A 23054-nucleotide genomic window follows, 5' to 3' on the forward strand; every position below is an offset into this window, starting at 1 on the left:
ACATTGGCCCTCTTCCAGTCCTCCGGCACCTCACCAGAGCACCACGAGTGCTCATAGAGCTGCGCCAGGGGTCCCGCAATGACCTCGGCCAGTTCCTGTAGAACCCTAGTTGTGTGGGGGGATGTGCTCCCTCCAGATTCGTGCACAGAGCAGATGCAGGCTCTTTGCTGTGGGCTCAGGGGTCTCTGCTGCCTTTCCCGTGGGAGCCAGCTACGTGCTCCCTGCCTGCCCAGCAGCAGTGGGGGCAGCGAGTTGTGCATGTGGCCAGTACACAGCTCCTGGGGCAAAGGAAGCAGAGCAGAGCCTCGAGCCCACATCAGGTACCCGCATCCGCCCTTGCTCCATTCGGCTCTACTCCATTTATAAGCGCCCCCATGCTTAAAAATGGTGGCAGTGGCACTTGAACTAAAGCGCATTCGCTGAGCCGCCATTTTTAAGTGCAAGTACACTGTTACACGCGACACAGGAGGCCACTGGAGCGTGCAAAAAACAAAAAGCTTATTTATGTCATTTTAAAGTAAACCGGTTATAGGATCAGCACTGGCCAATATGGTTGGTTAATAATCAGCTATCATATCTGCCACGAAAATCTTTATCGATGCACCCCTATAATCAAGCTGCGGTTTCGGGCCACCTGCCAATCTACAGCAGAGGGCAGGATCCCAGAGCCCATTGGCCACAGGCATGGGAGGACCCTGCTGATAAGCCCACAAAAATGGCGGCTGGCCCCGAGACTGACCAGCAAAGTCAGCTGCCTGCTTCCTCAATTTTGATAGGTCCCTAATTATAATGTAACTTGTATTCATTCACATGAGAAGTACATAGAATCCAATCCAAAACTTAATGCAGTATTATAGTATTATATTCTCTAGACCCATTCTTTAACATTTTACTAAACATAAAGGGTAACCCCAAGAAAACAAACCTCTCTTTAATACTTTCCCAGGTCAGAGCCCTTATTAATTGTGTGCCTCCCTACTCACTGCAAATACACATGTAAAGTACTGCCAGAAACAATTTGTTTTAGTAAAAGTAATTTTTTTTTCTGAGAGAGACTGAAAATTAAAAGTGGAAGTGAACTTGTGAAACAAATAGATAAACAAAGACATAAGAATTGCTTGGGAGCTAGGGCCTTGTTACACATTAATTTTAGACAGCTCCTGGACCTTAACCCCTGGACTGTCCACACATTAACACCTGAAACTAGCTTTAAGCACACTTTAGGCAGCTTAAAGTAATGCCACTCCAGGGCAAGTTTCTCTCCTGCCCCAAGGGATGTGACATTCCCACCCGTAGGGGGGCAACCCCATGCAAACAGCCTGCAGAGCACATGCCAGCTAGCCAAGTTGCGTGAGACATTCTTTAACTTATTCCTCTAATTTCTTTTTAACATTCTTTTTTTCTTTTTCATTTCTTTCATTTTACCACCCTCCCCCCATTAACTTTCCAGGCCCTTAGAAGACTGAAGTTTTACTTTCAACTGTAACAGCACAAAAAGCCCATGTCTTCCCTTGACCCTCATGCCTTGATTTCCCCATTTGTAAAACAAGAATAAAAACTGCCTCATAAAGGTCCAAAATTTCCAAACGGAAACTGGTAAGTGAAATATAATATGGAATTAAAATTCAATTTTTGTCTTTAATATGAGACAGAGCTGATAACTTATGCATGAAACTATTCATAATATAGTCCCATACTGTGATAGAATCAATAATTTAGGGCAGTAGTATTCAAACTGGGGTACAAGGTGCTTTGCCACAAGGTACAAACTTAAAATTTTAATAATGATGGTGGAGCTTTTGATTGGTCAACAACACACAGTGAGTAACATTGCTGCCACGTATTCATGTCTATGTCACTCTTCCTAACTAAGGAGCTGACATACAGAGACACCTGGGACAGAGGTATGAGTACAAATGTTTTGCAGATAAAAAGTACATGGCAAAAGGAGTTGGAAAGTCCCTGCTTTAGGGAATTAAGGAACAAGCCTTACAGTAACAGAAATAACTACTTAAGTACAGGCAGTCCTCAACTTACAATGTTTCATGTTACAACGTTTCGTACTTAAAATGTTTATAAATTGTCACCCTGTTTCAACTTTCTGACATCAGTTTCAACTTTACGCTTGATCTGACGCCAAGCCACACCAGCGAACAAGTTTGCTGAGTTGCCCATCTCCCTGGAGAACATCTGTCCACACTTCCTTGGACACTCTCTCTAAGAAAGCAGATAAGACTCCAGAAAAACCTGTAGCCAAGACTCCTGTGAAGACGCCAGCCAAGAACCCATCAAAAAGTCCAGCAAAGTCACCTCCAAGAAATCCTTCCAAATCAATTTGATTGCTATTTACAATATAAATACATTAATGTAACTATATTACTCATCTATAATTGATAGTGTACAAAATTTTGGGGTATTTTGGGTGAAAACAGGGTACTGGGCCTTGGTTCAGGAACCAATCCCCCATTTATAACATTGTTTCCTATGGGAAAATGGGTTCCGAGTTACAATATTTCGACTTAAAACATGGTTTTCAGGAACCGATTGTGTCCTAAGTCTGAGGACTGCCTGTACATTAAACACCACCAGCTAAGTCAACTGAGACCATGAACAGTCATTCATTCAAAACTTTCACTGCTAGAAATGTTTGCAGGAAAGCAAGCAATACAGGTGTTCAGTCTGCAGATGCCCCCTCCCTTGTGCTTTTCAGAACAGGGTTACCTGCTCTAGTCCCCCATTCCTGGGGGACAAAGACTGGAGCAGCAGTGCAAAACCTGCTCCTCACACCCAGGATCCCTGTGTCAGGATAGGACAGGGAATGGCCAGCGTCTGCTCACTCTGCCTGGCTCCCAGTGCCCAGGAGCTAAACGGACTAAGCAGCGCAGCACAGTCTGTGCATGCTCCTCATGCCAAGGATCCTGGTCTGAGGAGTGGGCAGGGAGCAAGGAGTGCTTCTCACCTTCAGGACTCTGATGCAAAAGCTGATGGAAAGCAGCAGGCAGCTGCATCTTCCTTTCCTGCCAGCCTACACCGCTCCCCCCATTCCCGTTGTCCAGATCAGGGCGACCCTGATCTGGAGGCACAGCAGCTTTTCCCCGCCACTCAAATTCCTCCCTGGACTGGGGGGGGGGGGGCAGACAAACAGCAGCCATTCCCTCACTAGGCTTGGGAGGGCACAGAGAAGCATTTCTCCACCACTTAACTCTGCCTGAGCCCCAGGAGGAGTCAAGCAAAGGGAGAAGCATCCAGGCACTCACTCTCCCAGGAGAAACTCTCCCTGGAAAGACCTCTACCAGGTCAGAGAGAGGCTGTTTTCCTCCCAGTGCTGCCATCTTTGTTTCAGGAGAAACTGGTCGAATGCCTAATACTCTCGTGGTTTCTACTGGGAGCCCTGCAATGCTTTTGGTGGAAACGCAATGCTTCTAAGTGACTTAAGCTGTATTCAGTAAGCGATTAACCATATCTGAGGGTATCATAGAGAACCAAAGAAACCTAGAGAATTGGGGCTGGAAGAGACCCCCCCAATCCAACCCCCTGCCCGAGGCAGGATCATCCCTATCCAACCTAAATTCGACATAATCCTACCATCGGCACCCCTGAAGCAACAGACCTAATGCCTGGACCGCTCACAGGGAAACCAACGTCCACCTTCTGGGAAACGTCGTCGGTCTCGGCTCACGAGACCCATGCCCGCGACCGAGGAAGGCAAACTCCCCCCTCAGGCCACAGCTGACCGTGGAGGCGAATCCCTTCCTGGCCCCAAACACGGCCACGAGGCTGAGACCAGCACAACTCCTTGCCTCCAAATAAATAACATGGATAACCTGGGCCTCACTCACTTGCATCTTACAGTGAGCAATAAGAAGTCAATCACACCTACTTGCACACTTATTTGCACACATTTGCACTCCCCCCCCCAAGTGAACGATGTTTTTTTCAGCAAATCCGGTCCTTTGGCGGCTCCGATACGTTTGCCATTTAAGACCTGGCAACGCCGCGGCCAGTGGACGCAGAAGCAGGCTCGGAGGCAGCAGCCGGGCCCGACCCGCTCCCAGGCCCGCGCTCACCCCGGCTGCCCACCGCCGGCCGCCATCGCCGCGTCCCCCTCGACATCCACATCCGCCTCCTCCGCGGCCGCCATGATGCCCGCTCTCGCTGGCTCACGCGAGAGGACGCGGCTTGGCCCGCTCCGCCCCCTCCGCTTGGGTACCCCCCCCCGCGCAGGCGCGGAAACAAGGGGCGAAGTCGCTGCCCGTTTTCCGCCCGCTGAGGGGGGCCTCGCTGGGTCCTAGCGCCGTGGGGGGCGCTGAATGTCAAGCCCTGCCTCTGACTTTGGGGGCAGCAGGGAGAGCCTCTCTAGACAGCCTGTTCCAGTGCTTAAGCACCCACCTAGTGAGAGGTTTTCCCAATAGTCAACCTAAGGTTTTCCCAATATCCAGCTTCCCCTGCTACAACCTGAGCCTACTGGTGATGTACAGGGTGTGCATGTGCACCCCCCGAGCTTGCCGGTGCACCGCCTGCCAAAAGCACCATCGCCACCCTCCCCCCATTGCTGCCAACACTGCTAGCGGCATCTGCGGGTGGTCACTGATCGCAGGTCGGCGCCTGCCCCCCTGTTCCCTACCGCCGCAGGTGCCTGCGGGAGCTCCCCAGTCACCGCCACCAACGTCGGTGCTGCCGCCCGCGGGCGGCCGCCGTGCCCCTCCAGCCTCGGGGGTGCGCGGTGTTCGTGCTTGAGCCCATTGCTCCTTGTTCTGTCACCTGCCACCACTGAGAACCGTCCAGCCCCATCCTCTTGGCAGCTGCCCTTCACGTGATGAAATGCTGCTATTCAATTCCCCCCTCAGTCATCTCTTCCGCAAACTAAATCAACCTGTTTCCCTCAGTTTCTACTCAGAAGTGAGGTGCCCCAGCCCCAAGGGCTCAGGCCTGAGTCAAGGGCTGCCTTGGGTCAAAAAAGGTTGCAAACCAGCGCCCCCGGGGGAAATGAAGAGCTGTGGCCTGCTGGTTTGTAGAAGGACTCAGCACTGTCTTCCGAATAAAAGTGGAAAACCACTCCTGCTGTTGGCCTTCCCAGTAGGGAGTGCCTCTGAGCCCAGCGGGGCTCAGCACAAATGAATTATTACAGCCCCAGGGGAGTGACCTCCAAAAACTGTATCCTGCGGGACGTGCAAAGACACTGCTCCCCTTGGGCTGACGTTATGAACCCAAACTTATTACGTATCATAAGAAAATACTGAGAGGTTAGACCGTGAGAAGCCATTTGGATTTTATGGTGCTCTGGCGGCAGCAAGCCCTATTTCTTGGAATAACATGAATATTGAAAGGTATTTTTTTCAGCTTTGACTTGTTAGGGCTGTAAGAGACTTTCTGTTCTTTGTGCTAATTAAATAGACATAATTGCCGCATCCACATGAGTGCGGATGTTTGTCCTTGTGGCACTGCTACTTGTCCCCAGGGCAGGGAACGCCTATGCCACATGCCCTCTGGAGCATGGCAGGTTCCCCTGGACAGGTCACCTTGGGTTACCCTTACCCGGGGTCCTGGGGCCTTCTGGGGCTGGGGCTGCAGCGTGGCTCCAGCCGACCAGGCCCCAGTTTTGGGCTGTGCATGCTGCCCCCGCATGTGCTTCTCTGCAATTTTTTTTTTTGCATGGGTTTTTTTGACCCCGAGATCCCTGGGGGTCAAAAACCCACCCTGCACCACTACCTTGCAGTGCAGAGAACAGCTGAATGTGCAGCATGTGGCACTGCAGATGTGTCTCCAGTGCCACATACCACACGGTCATACTCATCGGGATGTAGCCAATGATGGCAAAGTCAAACTTTGCAAAGGTAAGGATCATGATCAGGAAGAAAATCAGGCCTTTTTCTTAAAAAAAATAAGATTTTTCACAGTCGACAAGAAATAGAAATACCTCCATGTAAGAGAGAAGTCCAATGAAATACTTTATTTTAAACCAATAAACGTTTAATTGCAGTATTGGTAATCTAAGCATCCCAGCTCTATATTGGAATGGGGGGTCTTGAAAGACGAACTCCTTATAAACTACAGAAGAACTGACCATTGTCATTAGTTATGCAGTTCTCCAGAGAGCTGCAGAAAGTAAGTGGCATAATAATTAAAATGGAAATTAATTTTGTAATTATATATTTCTAACATTAAAGAGGCAATTTAATACAAGTATGATTTAACCAAATGGTAGCTTTATAATTAAACTAAACATAATCATGAATATTATCCATCAACACTAAGCAAATTTTTTACTTTTTAACTTGTGGTTTCTAGCAGAGCATTGCTGATTCCAACCATTCAAAAATAATGTCACGCTCAAAAAAAATCATGAATATCTGAAAATTCCTGGGAATTTTAGAAGTAAATTCATGCGGCTTATTTCCATTTTGGTTTTTTGAGTCGGTGGTGTCCACATCTTCAAGGTTTTCTCCAAAAACACAATAGCGAGAAACTTATGATTTAAAATAAAAGATGGAATTTTTACATGCATAACTGCTAAAGCTCATGCTTCAAGAAAGGCGCAATATATTATTATATATAATAAAATCTGGAAGGTTGGCATCACTTTGTAGATTAAAAATAGATTCTTTTCTTTCAGCAATCATTATATGAGCCCCAGCATTCTTTTTAGTTTTCCTTGCCCTTGTCAATATGATGCCTTTTATACAGATAAAATTTAACAGATTGAACTAAGAAAGCAATATGCTACCACGCGGGTGGTATGAACCAATAATCTTTTACTTAAATACTGGTACATAGTTTTATTTGTATCTCCTATAAATTCATTTTGTTATGAACATTTTCTTTTTCAAAAATGTTACAATCTGAGCTTGGTTTTCAGTTGTGTTAAATTCTGCTACTTGCAGTGGTGTCTTTCTGAGGCTGTTAGTGGCTTGTAAGTTTGCTTTCTCTCCCTGAGACCAGCTTACAAGTGAATTTACAGAGTTAAAATGACCAGCCTTGCAAGCACAGTGCAGTGGGGTATCTTTGTTGTTATCTAAAGCATTAATGGCTGACCCATGGCTCAATAACAAATTTATCAAGTCACTGTGCCCGTGTTCTGCTGCAAGATGCAGTGGAGTCTTTCTCCAGATATTTTTGTCATCAACATGCTTATTCTTCCCTTCCATCAGGAGGAGTTTTACGATCTCTGCATTGCCTTTGATGCTTGCATAATGCATTGGTGTGCAGCCATCCATGTCCTTAACTCCAAATCTGGCTTTTTTGGCTAATAGAAGTTTAACTATATTGAGATCATTTCCCATAGCTGCCATGTGAAGAGGCGTCTTCTTCTCCTTGTCTGTGACATTGATGTCAGCATTGGAATTAATAAGCAACTCCATCATTGCACGATCTCCTAACTCAGTAGCAAGATGTAAGGGTGTCTTTGACTGCTTATCCTTAACATTAACATTGGCTTTATGCTGCAGCAGTTTTTGAGCAACATCAGCATTACCCCTTTGGCTTGCAATATGTAAAGGAGTGACTAACTCCTTTGTGACAGCGTTAATTTTGGCCCCAGCATTGATTAATATGTCAACGAGTGCTTCCTTATTATGAAATGCAGCAATGTGCAGTGGAGTTTGATCTCCCTGGCTTGCGATGTTAGCATTCATCCCTTTGCTTAGAAGCTGACTAGTGATGGAAACTGCCCCAGCTTGAACAGCTAGATGTAAAGCCGTGTCTGAATTGGGCATCTTCTCCTTCAAGCTGGCTCCTTTTTCAAGTAGAACTTCTGCAGACTCTGTTTTACCCAGTTCACAAGCCATGAGTAAAGGCGTGTACCCCATTTCGTTGTAGACATTGATATCTGTGCCTTTGTCTACTAGAGCTGCTACGATGCCATGCAGGTTCTTCTGGACAGCTTTAAAAAGAGCTGACACCATTGTGTCAGGGGACAAACCTTTAAAATATTCTAACAGTACTTCGAAAATGGATTGGTTGTTACTATTGAAGGCCACATCAATTATATGGGAATCGATGCTGGCTCCAGCTTCGAGCAGTACTTTTACAGTCTTCTCAAATCCCTGGGAAACAGCGTAGCCCAAAGCACTTTGCCCTTTCTCATCCTTTGCATCAACTGTGGCACCATTCTTTAAAATCATTTGTGCCAAACTGCTGTCATCTTTCAGAGCTGCCATGTGCAAGAAGCTGTGCTGGTTCCTGTAACGCTTTGCCTCTTCTTTCAGAATCCTGTTCAATATATGACTGTGGTGGTTCTGTGCAGCCAAATGAAGTGGAGTTTTGGCTGCTTCATCTAAGCTATATATGTAGGCACCGGCTTGGAGTAGCACTTTCACTGCATCATCGTGGCCTTTTTCAGCAGCCCTGTGGAGTGGTGTTTTCCCTTGACTATCCTTCACTTCTAGCTTAGCACCTTTTTTAATTAAATACTCCATTACTGCAATCTGACCATTAGCAGCTGCAATATGGAGGAGTGTTTCATATGAGGCGTTTACTGCATTAATATCATTCTCCTTCAGCATTTTCTCTAGGTTAGAAAGATCACCCTTTGCAGCTGCACCAAAGATACTAATAGTATCAGAATGGTCCTTTTTCGTTTTTGCTGCTGGCAAACTTTGTGTTTCTTTAACTTTTTCTTTAATAACCCTTTTTCTCTTTATCTGTCTAGGGATATCTGTCTTCACTGTGTGTTGCTCTTTGGACTTTTCAATCCAATCCTTGTCCTTTTCAAGTAGGTACCCTACTAGCTGTCTTCTAGCATCACCGATACTTTCATTTACATCACTGACATATCTCCTCACACTGTTGTACAGATTTGGCTCTACTTGTTTTAAACACGGATAAAAAAACAGCCTGCAAGCTCGCTCACCTTGAGAAGCCAGGATATCCAAAACCCGCGAGTTCTTTTCTATCCGTGTTCTGTAGTACGACAGAACCATTTTTTTCTCTGGTGTAAAGATACCATTGGTTATCAACCAGTTAAGAAGATGGTCCGGATTGTTAATGCCTTCCACCAGTTCTTCTTTTTTTGTCTGTAGGACTTCTACTGCATATGGATTTGTAAACAAGCTGGTCGAATGCATGATGATATGGTTAACTCACCAAAACAGATTAAACCGTCCACTGAAGTTGGAGCTTGAATACAAAACAGCAAAACAGGATCCCATTATTTCATAGGCTCATTCCTAACAAGGTGCTGAGCCAGCAAATTGCAGCTCAAGCACTGAAGGATACCCCATAAGAAATCCCAAAGGCCTCACTTTTACTTTACCACTTTTGTTTGAAGTTCTCTGATCCCCTTTGCTCTTCCTTAGCAACAAGGCGAATCGAGTAGCATGACAAAACCGGAAGCAACCAACTTAGTATATTCTGTCCCACATGGCTATTTTTTACAAATGCTTTCTAATAAAATTGAGGCAAAAATGCTTTTGTGAAATTCACATTTAAACAGCAGATATTTACTTATCACATTCTTCTTTGGTAAAGAAAAAAAACTTTGTTTGCTTCTGGTAGGCGGGGATGTGTCCATTCTGTTGGATATGACAAAATTGGCAGCCTAACTACTGTTGCTATGATTACATTACTTTTGTTTGATGTCAGATGAAATTGCACACATGAGTAGTTACAAAGGAGGAGCCCCATAATAAACAGTAATTGAAATAACGACTAACACTGCACAAGCATTAATCATGTAAAACAAGACCTTAACATGCATACAGCATTTCAAATTTGTTTTAAACATTGAGATCACCAAGCAGATACAACTCCAAGGCACATAAACCTGTGGTGTGTCCTCCTGATCGTAGTTTAGTTCAACTGGATTCCCCTCCCCACCATCCCCATTCCTTTTTTTAATAATAGTTTTATGAAGAGATATAACATGTTCAGAATGTTTTAAGAACCAATTTTTCAGGTTTAGGCTATCCCATGAAGGCACACAGCTTTAGTCTATATACGCTATTTATGCAATTATATTTGTTTCCATTGCTAATTGTCAATTTTGTTTATAGTCTGGACAACACAGGATGCAGCTATTTATAGAAAGGATTTTGACTTTCCTGCTTTTCTAGCATGGAAGCAACTGGCATCTTTGCTACCTTGATCTGGGTTAAGTGCAGCAGTGATACCAGACGAGCTAGGACAGGGCTGTCCAACTTCTGAGCAGCCAGGGGCTGCCTGCTGCACTTTGCACAGGCTGCCCACCATGCAGGCTATTTGGTGCCCCTGCTGGAGGGATCTCAGCCCCTCCACCATGCAGGCAGTGTGAACCCCCAACTTTGCTGTCACCATCTCATGGGCAGCATGCTCATCAGGCCCCTTCCTGCTATGCTGCCTTGCCCCAGAGACCTTGGCCCCACAGCAGTAGGGGTGACGGGAATAGCAGCCAGGCAGGAGCCTGCAGGCCATCTGTCACCTGCAGACTGCCAGTCGAACAAACAGCACTGAACTAGGATTTCTACTCCAACTACTGAAGCGTGATACAAACTGCAGCTTGACTAGGTTGTGGATTGTCAACACTCTGCCCAACTAAATTGTTGACTAGTTCTTTTCTAAATTGATGACTACAGGATGTTCTGGATTTTTGGTCTGGACCTTGAGTAGCAAATGCTAAAGGAAGCAAGAGCAGCACAGTGTGTTGAACTGCATTATCGTTAGCTAGCAATGCCTTTGCTTAGTATGTTGTCAATTTAGGATTGATCTTTGTTGGGTTCTTTTTTGACCAGTTATGCAGATCAGGACTGTTCATTATTTTTATTTTTGTGCTTAAGCACAATATATAGACTTCTGTGTGGAACAGAGGGTTTGCTCCAGCTTTCTTGGTTAGGTCTACTCCGTTAGGATTTTGTTTGGATATTGTTTGGGTCATGTTTGATGTGACCTTTGGTATCATTCTCTGAAAATTCAAAGTCACCAGTATTTTCTTTTTCATTTAGAATCAATTTGGAGAGAGTCCAGCAAAGGGCAATGAAAATGGTGAGGGGGCTGGGGCACACCTTTTATGAGGAGAGGTGGAGAAAACAGGGCTTATTTAGTCTGCAGAAGAGAAAACTGAGGGGGCATTGAATAGCACCTTCAACTACTTGAAGGGGGGTTCAAAAGACAATGGTGCTAGACTGTTCTTAGTGGCGGCAGATGACAGAACAAGGAGCAATGGGCTCAAGTTGCAGTAAGGGAAGTTTAGGTTAGATATTAGGAAAAACTCTCTCAAGCAGAGGGTTGTAAAGCACTGGAACAGGTGACCCAAAGAGGTTGTGGACTCTCCATCCCTGGAGATTTTTCTGACCTAGCTAGATAAAGCCTTGGCTGGGATGATCTAGTTGGGGATGGCCCTGCTTTGAGCGGGGGTTGGACTAGATGTCCTCCTGAGGTCCCTTCCAACCCTCACTTTCTGTGAATCTATGTTTCTAACTTCTTGAAGCAGACAACACTACTGTTGGAAAGCAGTGTTCAGATCATGTTGAGCTTTCACTGCTCACCACCTATTAGGGTCAGAGCGAATGCCAAAGACTAATTTTAAATACAGATCTGTGACAGGGGTCCATCCCTGGGCCTTTCTAACGTAGGCCTGACCTTCTGTCTCTGGGCTACCCACCTGGCCTGCCTCTCCTGCCATGCTTTGATAGAACAATAGTTATGATGTTACTCAGGTGGGAGGCTGCCCATTTACAACCCCAACGCTAGGGGGTCACTATCCACCACTCCAAGTTTCCCCTACACAGTGGTCCACACCTTGCAAACGGTACATAACTGTTGACCTACGCCCTAGGGCATTGGGTCAACTCACTCCCTGTCACTGTGCCTCTTGGCGCCGGGGTCTGCTTCCTGCCTCTGCGCCTCCTGGTGCTGGTTCCCCTGGCACTGGGGTCTGATCATCCCTGTTGCAGTGCCCCCCCAGCACTGGGGTCTGATCATCCCCTGTCACTGCACCCCCACCCCCAGCGCTGGGGCGTTGCATAGTCCTATGTCCCAATGAGGCCTTCTCCTCCCCAAATAGCCTCAGCCCAGTGCACCAGATAAAACAATAGCATAAATAGGAGCCCCTGAGCTATAACATAATACAAGTCACACTCCAGCTCCTTAAAAAATCCCAAACTGCTCCTCACTTATTGAGCACCCCCAACTCCGGGTACCTTGTAGGCTCCTGGAGCCTCATTAGCCACAGTAACAGTCTGGCCACAGCATTCCTGGGTAGTTCTGCCATGCAGGAGCTCTCTTGCCCTGACCGCTTGCCAGAGACCTCCTCCTGTCAGCCTCAGCCCTGGGGTTTATATGTGCCTAGAGGCCTATCCCCTTCCTGTCAGCTGACTGGCCTGGGTGGTTGAGCTATTAACCCCTACCCTCCTGATGCTTAGTGTTCCTGTAGATTCGGGTTTTAAAGGGGCAGTAACAGGGCTAGGATTCCCTGTTACAAGGCCTTAGGTCTGCTGGTGTCCTCCTATAATCCTCCACAAGCACTATACCACTATGTCACACTTCTTTAAACTGCCAGGAAACCATGGGGATTTGTGTGTGAGCAGCGTGGGTCTCCCCTGTGGATGTGGCTGGGTCTCTGCCCTAATTCCTGCCCTGAAGATTAAGTGGGAGATAGGTTTTCTGAATTGTGGAATGAGGTCAAACACTGCTGTACTATCCAACAAAGGACAAATAAAAAGGCTCTCCAGTGAAGCTGTGCACATAAAACTGTTTACAACCTATGATTCTCTTAGATCCCTTGTTACAGAAATCTGAAAAAGGGCCAAATCACTACATTATAACTTTCCATTTTTTTCAATTGGTGCTTTTTGAAATGTTCTAGAAAAAAGTCATTAGCAATGAAGACAAGGGTTAAATGCTTATTGTATAATAGACCTGGAGTGTAAGTGGGCTCCAGCTTATAGTCATAGAGTCACGTATTTATGCTTTCCTTATAATGATGGCCTATTTAATGAAATCTTATATTTAACTCATGATCACATTCAACATTCTCACAACATATTCACTGAGACTTTATTCATCAGTAAATGTGGGTCCCACATATATTGCTCCTGGTCCGCAGGATTGCCCACAGGCTGCGGGGGGCACTCCACCCCAGGTCAGCGGGACTGGTCACAGGGGGAGCATATGCCCCCTGTCCAACTAAGGTGACACCAGTCATCCATGAACAAGCTACTGTGCAGTCAGCATCTTGTGTAGACACGGCCAGTGTGTAATGTTTGGAGTAAAAGTAAATAAAGCACCAAGCTTGAAAAAAGTTGTGTCATAATTGAAGTAAGGGAGTCATTCCACTGAACTGTTACTAATGCATTTCTTCCCTGGATCTCAGAGGAGAAAAGGTGTTATTATCCCCATGTTAAAGACTGGGGGAAGCTACTGAAAAAAAGCTTAAAATAATCTGCCCAAAGTCAGAGAGCAAGCCAGGGGCAGAGTGAGAATCAAAATCAAGAAAAAGGAAGTCCTGATTTCATTTAAGACCTGGGAGGTTGCCATTAATTTCAATGAGGTGAGGATTTTATCTCAGGTCTCCTGCCTTAAAGTACATTGCCCTTTCCACTGAATCACACTGCCTCTAAAATATTTTCTGAGTAGTATATTTAGTGTGGTTACAACATTACTTTTAATAATTTTTAGTTCTATGATTTTTTTAATTTCCACAGTACAATTATAAAGATTATTTTAGTAGAAACACGATTTTATGAAGTAGGCAGTAAAAGGCAAGGTTTTTTTAAATATATATTTTGACAGCCAGCCAGACATCTATTTGGCAGATTTGGCAGCTAGTTTTAGAGCACAGTAATTTCTTATACTCATTCTCAAACTTTATAGATTCAAGGCACCCTTTGTTAGACTCAAGGCACCATAACTTTTGTGAGTTGACGAGTACCCCATTTAAAAACAAATGTATTTATTTCAGTGCTTACCTCCTTGCAGAGGTTCCAGGTAGGGAGAATCTAAGCCTGTCTTTATCTGCTTATCTTATACTTCCAGCAGTGCTTTTTAAAGGACCTCATGGCACCACAGAGTGCCCCAGCATCTTGGTTGTGAATCACTGTTCTACATTGTGGACAGTAACGTCTATATCACTAAATTAACCATCACCCTGTACTACATCATGGAGACAGCTATAGATGGGTTGAGACTTTTGAGTCAATAGATCTGAATTCTTTTCCCAAATCTACTAGGAACTCATTCTATAATCTGCCCATTACTTTATTCCTGGCCCCAGATTAGCAAAGTATTTAAGCATGCATCTAATCTTAAACACAAGGAGTTCACTTCAGTCTTGCTGAGTCAGGACCTCTGTGTCTTAATTATCATATCTGTAAAATGGGGTTAATACTACTGGTCTTTGCTTCTCAGCATAGATTAATAGTCCATGTTCACTGCTGCTATAATGCAGCTATGTTGCTTTCAATTTTGGAATTTGCATGTGCAGAAATAGCACGGGATGCTGCCTACTAGTACATAGGCATGTGTTTTGAGACCCAGAGATGAACAGCATTGCGCACATGCCAAGTTTTACCTTTACCTTATGTTGCACAAAATTACTTGGAACTCATTAAAAGAAAAAGAGAGAGAAGTTATAATAATCTTGAGTAGCTTGGTCAATGTCCTGATACTTTCCTAATATGATATAACGTGATTTTACTTCTAAATATGTTCAGTAAATCAATGGTGCAGTAAACCCAGGTAGCCTCTGGGTGGAACATCTGAACGATTTATGAACTAGCTCTGTTGGGAGGAAGGCTATTTTCATTATATTGGAAAAAAACATAATAAAATGATATGTATTAATTACTGAATTCAACTCATGATTTGTCACATATTATATTTCTTTAAAGTACTGGACCATACATTTGAGACTATGATCCTATTTGTCATGATCATGGTAATATTTATTCCTGGGACAAGAGTCTCGGGTTTGTTAGGGAAAGTAAGAGAATATCTGGAAATACTGTTGTTTTATGGACTACTTTTTGAAGATTATGCTTTTTAAAAGTAATCCTGTAATGCAGCGGTTCTGTCCTGTGTGCTTTGCCATGCTGTCCCAGCCCTAGAGGCAGGGGTAGGAATGGAAACCTGGATCAGGAAGGGGGAGCCTACAGACTCCACTGACCGTAGCAGAAGAGCAATCGGGACAGTGGTGTCGGGACTAGGGCTGCAGGTTAACCCCCCGGGGGCCACCAGTTGGACAGCCCTTGTCAGCAGTTCACCTATGCTAAGGCTCCCAAAGCTACTAACACTGCTGCTTGCATGACCAGAAATTGGCACTTTATTGTTTACTGCATAACCCAGTGCCAATCCTGAACTTACTAAACAGGCCCTTACTACTTAATAGTAGAGGTCCATATTTGTGGTCTGGGCTTAATTACTTTCCCTTTTCAGGGCTTGTTTTTGCCATGTGAGGCAGGTTTTCTGTTCAGTCAAGTGTAGCTGGGTGGATGGGGCTTGGAAATGGTACCTTTTGAATTCTTATCGCACAGGGGTTTTTTTCCCCTAACTTGTAACTTATGAGCATCACCATAAATATTTATTTTAATTTGATTTTTATTTATATCAACGTTTTAAATATTTTAAGGGGATCCAGAATAAATCACACCTTCAAAATATTAAATCAGCACGATGGCAAACGATCTTTTACTTGAAAATATCAGCAGAGGTCACTGTTTCTCCATAGAGCAAGTTCAGTGGGCAGAACTTGGCATGGCACTCTATAACTAATCATCCAGCTCCAGCTGTGGTTACTGTCTTCTGTTTAAATGACATGTAATGCAAGCAAACGACTTCCAATAACTTCTTACGTTCTCTGGGGTATTTTCCTGATAAAACTGATGGAAAGCCAAACATCTAAATATCAACGGTGAGTGAAATGGTGGTGTTAATATTTCCCAAAGTGTATTTTAATTTCAGTTAAGCAAGACAATTGTCTGTGGTAACGCCAACTATTTATTGAAAACATTTCTGCTGCAGAAAAACTAGTCTGTAAGAGATGCAGAACCCACACCGTTATCTGGTGTTCATGAAGAATACGCAATACCTTGAAATAATCAATGCTAATTAACAGATATGGGTCAAGCACTTAACTTTTTTGGGGGTGCCTGGAGGTTTGCTCCTGGCTTGTCTAGTTGAAGTTGTACTGTATATCTGAATCCAAAAGCTAAATACCCTCTGTGTTAGGAGAGTTTATTATTATGATCAGAATGTATTTGGCTCCCATTGCCGCAGTATCTGAAGAGGAGGTAGGCTGTATTTCAGAAAGAGAAACCAAACACCATGCTGAGCCTACAAATTCCCAAAAGAAAACCAGGTGAAAAGTAAAGAGGGACATTTTGCAGTGCCCCGGCTTTTGCTTATTCACATTTCCAACTGGATTTCAGAAGTAGGGCCTAGATTTGGAGAAATCTTGGCCACCTGCTGGTATTTTAAAAGCAACACCCACTAGTACAGTGCTACATCACTGAGCCTATATGTTAACACCATGAACCTGAGTGAAAGCCTGTTAAAGGCAATGGACAGTCTAAAGCCAGGGATGGATAATGACCCAGGCCCCGGGCCACCTGATACTTCAGGCTCACCAGTCTGGAGCCGTTCAGACACAGCAGGCAGTGCTATCAGCACCCTGTTGGCTGCTGGAGGACCTGTGCAATGCCAACCCAGTCTTCCAAGATTTTTGTAAGGGGCAATTTTCTGTTCTGGGTAGTGAGTGGTCAGGGCAAGTGTCTTTGGGCTTCATGCTCTCTGGGCCTTGGGTCCTAGGAATCCTTTATCCACCCTTACTTCAAACTGGTGCTTTTACTGTCATAATTCTGTTCGTCCCCTGGCTCATGGCCTACTGTCAAGTGTGTTTCTTGTGTCTTAGCTGATGCCCGGTTCTTGGTGTAGGGTCTGATATGGATTTTTGCAGTGTGGACTGAATGGGTTCAAGGGTCTTACTGAACAAATTTCAAAGAAAAATTAGGGACATATTTTGCAAACTCACTGAAGCAGGGACGCTGTTCTATTCAGGTCGTAGTACACCGCTGCTTGCTTTAAGATTAGTAAGTAATGCTATCATGACTGGTGTGCTTTCGTTCTGTTTGTATTTAAATTGCTACTCTTTCTTTCCAAATGCAATCCTATATTCTATTTAATTATAAAGGAATGAGGAGAGGTAGCTCCATTTGTTAGTCAGTGTACACATGCATAATGAAGATTACAGTTAACGCCTTAAGACTCTGATCCTGCATTAGAGTCATCATAGGTAAACTGATAAAGAGACAAAACAGTCTTTCAGTGTGAGACTGGGACCTGACATATTGCAGTTAAATGATGATTGAGTATTAAATCCATATGTATAGAGAGAAACAGTACATTATCATTTCCATTTTGGACTGATTAAGGAAAAATTAAATAGCGCTGAAACCATGTTGTATAGTTCATTATTTTAAATTATCAGATGTTACTCTCTTAAATGTCCTTTTCTAAGTGGAGTCGTGTTGCCAAATGCTTTCTTGAGAAACTAAGTAATAAATCTAAAGAAAAAAAGACCTGAAGTTTTGCAGCTTATAGTTTTGCCTCCATTCAGGAGATAACATATTTTATGTTGGAAATATGCTAACTGGTATGGAAACTAATTACAAAATGCTAAAAAAAATGGAAGTTTTTAAATCATTATGATGATGAATGCAGTTGGAAATGTAGTCGTATTTTTCCAAATACAAAAGCTACTTTTCAAAAGCAAGGAAATATAAACATGAGACCCCTAATTCACTATGATTAGCACTAATTCTTTTGTGAAATGTTTATGTTGTTCTATACGTGTTCTTAATATTTATTTACCTAGGCCGTGTGCACACACAAGCTGCACTGGTTTAATTGATATAGTTTTAAAACTGAGTCAGTGAAGCCAATGCATTCTAATATGTAGATATTACTAATTTTGAAGTACTAAAATTGGCTTCAGTGTTTGACAAGCCTCAACATAAAGCAGTTACAGCAGAATACTGGCAGCCGAATCATTAGCATAAAATTTAAATGATGCAAAAGTATTAGGTTTCTAAATGCTGAGGCAGCTTCAAGGATCAGCAAAACCAAATAAAGCAAGTGCCAATTTGGTTTTTTTTCAAAATGGGCAGATTTTTTTTTCTTTCCATTTAAAACCAAACAAACTCTTGCGGGTTTGAGTCAGGAACATACATTTTGTCAGTGAAATCATGCAGCAGGAAATATTTTATAAGAGTTCCCTGTTTAACCCTGTAAGGCCAAGATCCTCTTGGGATTTCCTGAATTCACTGGGCTGACCTTTCTGCCTGTGTTTATTCCCAGAAAAGGAACGCAATGGCGCTAGATGACTTCCACAAAAGGCTTTATGCTCTGTAATTCTAGAGCAATTATCTCCAAGTAAGTTACTATAGCTTAATATCAGTATGCAAGTGAAATTTGTCCTTTGTGCTTACAGAATGTCCATAGGTATTTTTAGAGACCTATCTACCATGACTTTAAAAGGAAACAATGTTTTACCGTGCCATAAACCAGGTTTTTAATTGCTATTATTTATTAAGTTATTACAGCTAGATGTCAAATATTGGACACAGTGCAGACATTTACCTAAATGAAGTCTTGCTAATAAAGTGGAACTACGTCAAGTTCTCCCCACCCTTAGGTTCTGCCTCCTTCCGAGGAAATCCATTTACAGTAAATTGTAGATGAGTTTTATTTGTTCTGTCAGAAGGATTTGAAAGTAGTTTTTATTAGTTCCACAGCTGGATTTTCTTTGCAGAAGCTAAAGAAATACAATTACAAGGCTTTCTGAACTCAGTGTAGACAACCACATCATCATTATTCATTCCAGTAAGAAATATGGTTTCATAATTAGTCTGAAAGATTCACTGACTCTCCAGTTATAATGGCAGCAAGTCACTAGGTTCCAGTAACACCAGATAGCGGCTTTGGTTACATAATTAGGAGAGTAGACATTAAAGACAGAATCAACTGTTATTCATAGAATCATAGAAAGTGAGCGTTGGAAGGGACCGTAGGAGGTCATCTAATGCAACCTTGCTTAAACCAGGACCGGCCCCAATTAGATCAAGCCAGCCAGGGCTTTGTCTAGCCAGGTCTTAAAACTTGCAAGGGTGGAGACTCCACCACCACTCTGGGTAGCCTGTTCCAGTGCTTCACCACCCTCCTCTTGAGAAAGGTCTTCCTAATCTCTAACCTAAACTTCCCTTGCTGCAACTTGAGACTATTGCTCCTTGTTCTTTCATCTGTCACCACTGAGAACAGTCCAGCTCCATCCTCTTTGTAACCCCCTTCAGGTAGTTGAAGCCTGCTATTAAATCCCCTCTCAGGCTTCTCTTCTCCAGACTAAATAAGCTCAGTTCCCTCAGCTTTGGTTCCTAAGTTGCGTGCCCCAGCCCCTGAACCATTGTTGTTGCTTTCCACTGGACTCTCTCCAATTCATCCACATCCTTTCTGCAGTGAGGGACACAGGACTCCAGATGTGGCCTCACCCGTGCCAAATACAGGGGAAGAATCACTTCTCTTGATCTGCTGGCAATGCTCCTACTAGTGCAGCCCCGTATGCCATTAGTCTTCTTGGCAACAGGAGCACACTGATGGCCCATGGCCAGCCTTTTGTCCACTGTAACACCCAGGTCCTTTTCTGCAGAGCTGCTGCCCAGCCAGCCAGCCCCCAACCGGTGCATAGGATTGTTTCACCCCAAGTGCAGAACATTACACTTCTCCTTATTGAACCTCATGACATTTCTTTCAGTCCAATCCTCCAATTTGTTGAGATCGCTCTGAATCCTAGCCCTAAACTCCAGCATGTATACTACTTCCCGCAGCTTGATGACATCTGCATATTTGCTGAGGGTGCACGGCATCCCATCTTCCAGGTGACTGCAGCTAGGTTCTTCGCTAGCTAATCATGTTCATCCCAATATGAAGAAACAAGGCAATTCAGCTTAAAGGGAGATTTCTCAACAGTGGCAGTTGTACTTGTAAATTGACTTATCTTTTTGTCCAGAGTCCCATTCTTAGAGTTTCTGCCATTCTTTCACATTAAACAGAAATCAAATAACACATTAAAATTCCACTTGTATTTGATTAATATTTCCTTCATATTTAACTATCCATCTCTGTAAGATCTACCCAACCATCTCCATCTCTTCAACACATTTCAGTTGCTTAAACAATTCAAATTCAGCTGGGAACTAACTTAACACTTTCTATACCTGCAGTTTTGAATCTTTTAAAATCACAGTATTTTTCTTTCCTTTTCCTGAAAAACAATAATGTGAGTTGCTTCGTTTTACCCTTTCCCTGTTCCGTTTAGGTCAATATTTCTTGGGGGGGCCTATTCCCATTCTTGTTCCTAGTTATCATTAATTTTACTTCTATAAGTTGCCTTCACTTCACAGTTGTAAAACAACATTACATTTAACTCTTCTAGCATAATAGTGTTCAATAATTATTTGCTTCATAAAGCTTTTTTGAGTACTTATTTAGTCAATCAACAGATATGAGAAACTTACTCTCTTTCAAAAGGTGGCCTCACTGCTAGAGTGGTTACTTATGCCACGTGCTGGCTCTCTCTCTCCTACTCCAGGCTGTTTACAAACTGCTTCCTCTGTTTTCTGGCTGGATCCTAAACCTGAATGATTTAACTTGTTATTTCTATCTTGATCACCCAAGAAGCTTCATATATTTCTCGGGATGATACCATCTGGCTCCTTGTACCTCAGGGAGACTTTAATGCACTAAAATACTGAGGCATCTGCTTAACTATAAGAAGATGTTTATGTCCACTGAAAGTTAATCCATGTCACATTCTCAATGACTACAGCACAGCATCAGTGTATTGAAGTTGTTTTATTGTGCAGAGATGGACAAAACAATACTCTCAACCATGTGATTAAATGCTTTACTAACTATGGGCCTCAGCCATTTTCCTAGCTGTCAGTTTGACTTAGAGAGAAACACCCTTGGCGGTTTGGATGGCTTCCATAAAGCGCTACGCCCTGACAGCTCCTCCAAAATCATTGTGTTTGCTTTCCTTGGCACTTCCCAAAACATCTTTCTCTGTTCAGCTGCACCTGTGAAAGTCCAGCAAGTCTGTTTGTTCCCAAGCCATTCTCTCTTCCTACTTCAGTTTCCATCCAAATGGTGATTTGTGCAGCAAGGGAAAGACATGGCCTGGCTGCCCCCTCAGTTTCCATCACTTTGCAATCCATGTGCAGTCTCATCTAAGAGACTCTTTCATTTCAGACTCCTCCGTCGCAGCACCATCCCCAGCAGAACCCACTCTTTCGTTCCTTCTTACAGACTTGACTGCAATCTTGAGGTGTGATTGCAGCATATGTGGTCCTGAATTCAGTAAGCTTGAGTAACGACACCAGTGAAGACATGGGGGCATGGATTCCAGTGTGGGCTAACCAGCCAAATAAATGCATAGGGTCTCCAGCAGGTTTGTATAGCCCAGGCTTTGGTGACATATCTTGATTGGTACTGTTACCTAAGCTAACCGCTTAAAATTAGTATGGTTATATCTACCAAATACGCTACACAAATGCAGTGGAGATACGCCCACAGACCACTGGCAAGCAGTCCAGTTATTCCAGATTTGGGCCCGTTTTCTTTCTTTCTTCACAATTCTGTTGGTTTCTACCTTCCCACTCACAGCTTCACTAGCTCTTTCACAGTATCTCCTCTTCGGGGAGAACAGAGAGGTAGCAGTATATTTTGGAAGGGGTGCAGGATTTTGCCTTTCCCTGATTGGGTCTCTTCCCCATTTATACCAAACAAACAGTCTCCTTTTTTTTCTGGCTGGCACAGTATTTTTCCCAGCTTTCCTGCGAGGGTGACTGAAGCTCATAAGGCTGTGGGAGAATGTATTTGCAATAGTGTAGAAATGACAGTTGGGGATTTTGATGAGAAGTGTCAGTAATTTTGCTATATCGAATAGAGAGAAATTTACTATGTGGATGGAAACTTAAGTATTTGGAACTTTACCCTTCTGGGCCTGATCCATTGATGCTACCATTTTAAATGCTGTCATTTCTGGGAGGCCCAGCCATGAAAAAGGGAATTGTGGGTGTAGCAGAGCATCTTTGGTGCCTGCCACTTTGAAGGCTTAGACCAAGCAGCACAGCAGCCTGCAGGTGGCTGCACTCCCAATCAGGGGTCCCACGGCCACCAGGAGGCTGCCTGATTGGGAAAGAGGGCTCAGATGCCGGCAATAAGAGCAGGCCTGAGCAGAGCAGCCAGCAGTTTGCTGCTAGCAGCCAAGGGGGAACATCGCCCAGCTGGAGCTGCTGCTCATATAACATCTTAGAGGTACAGAGCAGGAATTATGGAGCTGTCAGGAGGTTCCTGGTCTTGGGGAATGATTTAAAACTCCACTCTGCTGGGGATGGATGGTGTGGTGGGGTTGTCTGTGACTGGGGGGTCCCCAGGAAGTGCCACACCAGTTGCCTCCCTAGTGAAAGGCAAGTATGGGGCACCTTATAGCCCCAGCACCAACAACCTGGTGGGTAACCCAGCAGTAGGGACAGAAAAAGGGCCAGGCATGTCTACATATACCTGAGCCCCATGGGGTGTAAGACCCCTAGGCCCCAGTGAAGGGGGACTGAGTGGTGGCCCCAGTGAGAGGGCAAAGTGCTTCAGTGTGTGAGCAGTATAGTGACCCCAGTAAGAGGGCATGTAGTGTATAAGAAGCCATGCAGAGTTGGGTTGCAGGGGTGGCCTGAAGGGCTGCAAATGTGTGTGCAGAGTAGGGTTTGCGTAGGTGGACTTGAAAGGCTGCACTAGAGTGCACAGAGTAGGGTCACAGGGGTGGCCTGAAGGGCTGCACATGTGTGTGCAGAGTAGGGTTTGCATAGGTGGACCTGAAACGCTGCACTAGACGCACAGAGTAGGGTCACAGGGGTGGCCTGAAGGGCTGCACATGTGTGTGCAGAGTAGGGTTTGCATAGGTGGACCTGAAGGGGTGCACTAGATGCACAGAGCAGGGTTGCAGGGGTGGCCTGAAGGGCTGCACATGTGTGTGCAGAGTGGGGTTTGCGTAGGTGGACCTGAAAGGCTACACTAGACGCACAGAGTACGGTTGCAGGGGT

General features: G+C 44.3%; 2 protein-coding genes and 1 long non-coding RNA gene across 4 annotated transcripts in view; 1 reads left to right on the forward strand and 2 right to left on the reverse strand.

The window, feature by feature from the left end:
• Positions 1-4161, reverse strand: part of MYSM1 (Myb like, SWIRM and MPN domains 1) — a 28912-nt gene extending 24751 nt beyond the window's left edge. For both annotated transcript variants that reach the window (XM_019531519.1, XM_019531518.1), the window contains exon 1: positions 4068-4161. In XM_019531519.1, coding sequence (XP_019387064.1) covers positions 4068-4141 — 74 coding nt within the window. In that variant the 5' untranslated portion in view covers positions 4142-4161. The remainder of the gene's footprint in view (positions 1-4067) is intronic.
• Positions 2423-22771, forward strand: LOC109307534. Its single transcript, XR_002100290.1, has 3 exons — positions 2423-2570; positions 15368-15374; positions 22761-22771. It is a non-coding gene; the product is annotated as an uncharacterized LOC109307534 (long non-coding RNA).
• Positions 5990-9463, reverse strand: LOC109307532 (ankyrin-3-like). The gene has a single exon (XM_019531520.1). It carries the CDS (start codon positions 9060-9062, stop codon positions 6798-6800), a length of 2265 nt encoding a protein of 754 aa, XP_019387065.1. The 5' UTR covers positions 9063-9463; the 3' UTR covers positions 5990-6797.
• Positions 22772-23054: the final 283 nt, after the last annotated feature.

The sequence above is a fragment of the Crocodylus porosus genome, unplaced genomic scaffold (assembly GCF_001723895.1).
Source record: "Crocodylus porosus isolate Cpor-Errol unplaced genomic scaffold, CroPor_comp1, whole genome shotgun sequence".
Classification (NCBI taxonomy): Eukaryota; Metazoa; Chordata; order Crocodylia; family Crocodylidae; genus Crocodylus; species Crocodylus porosus.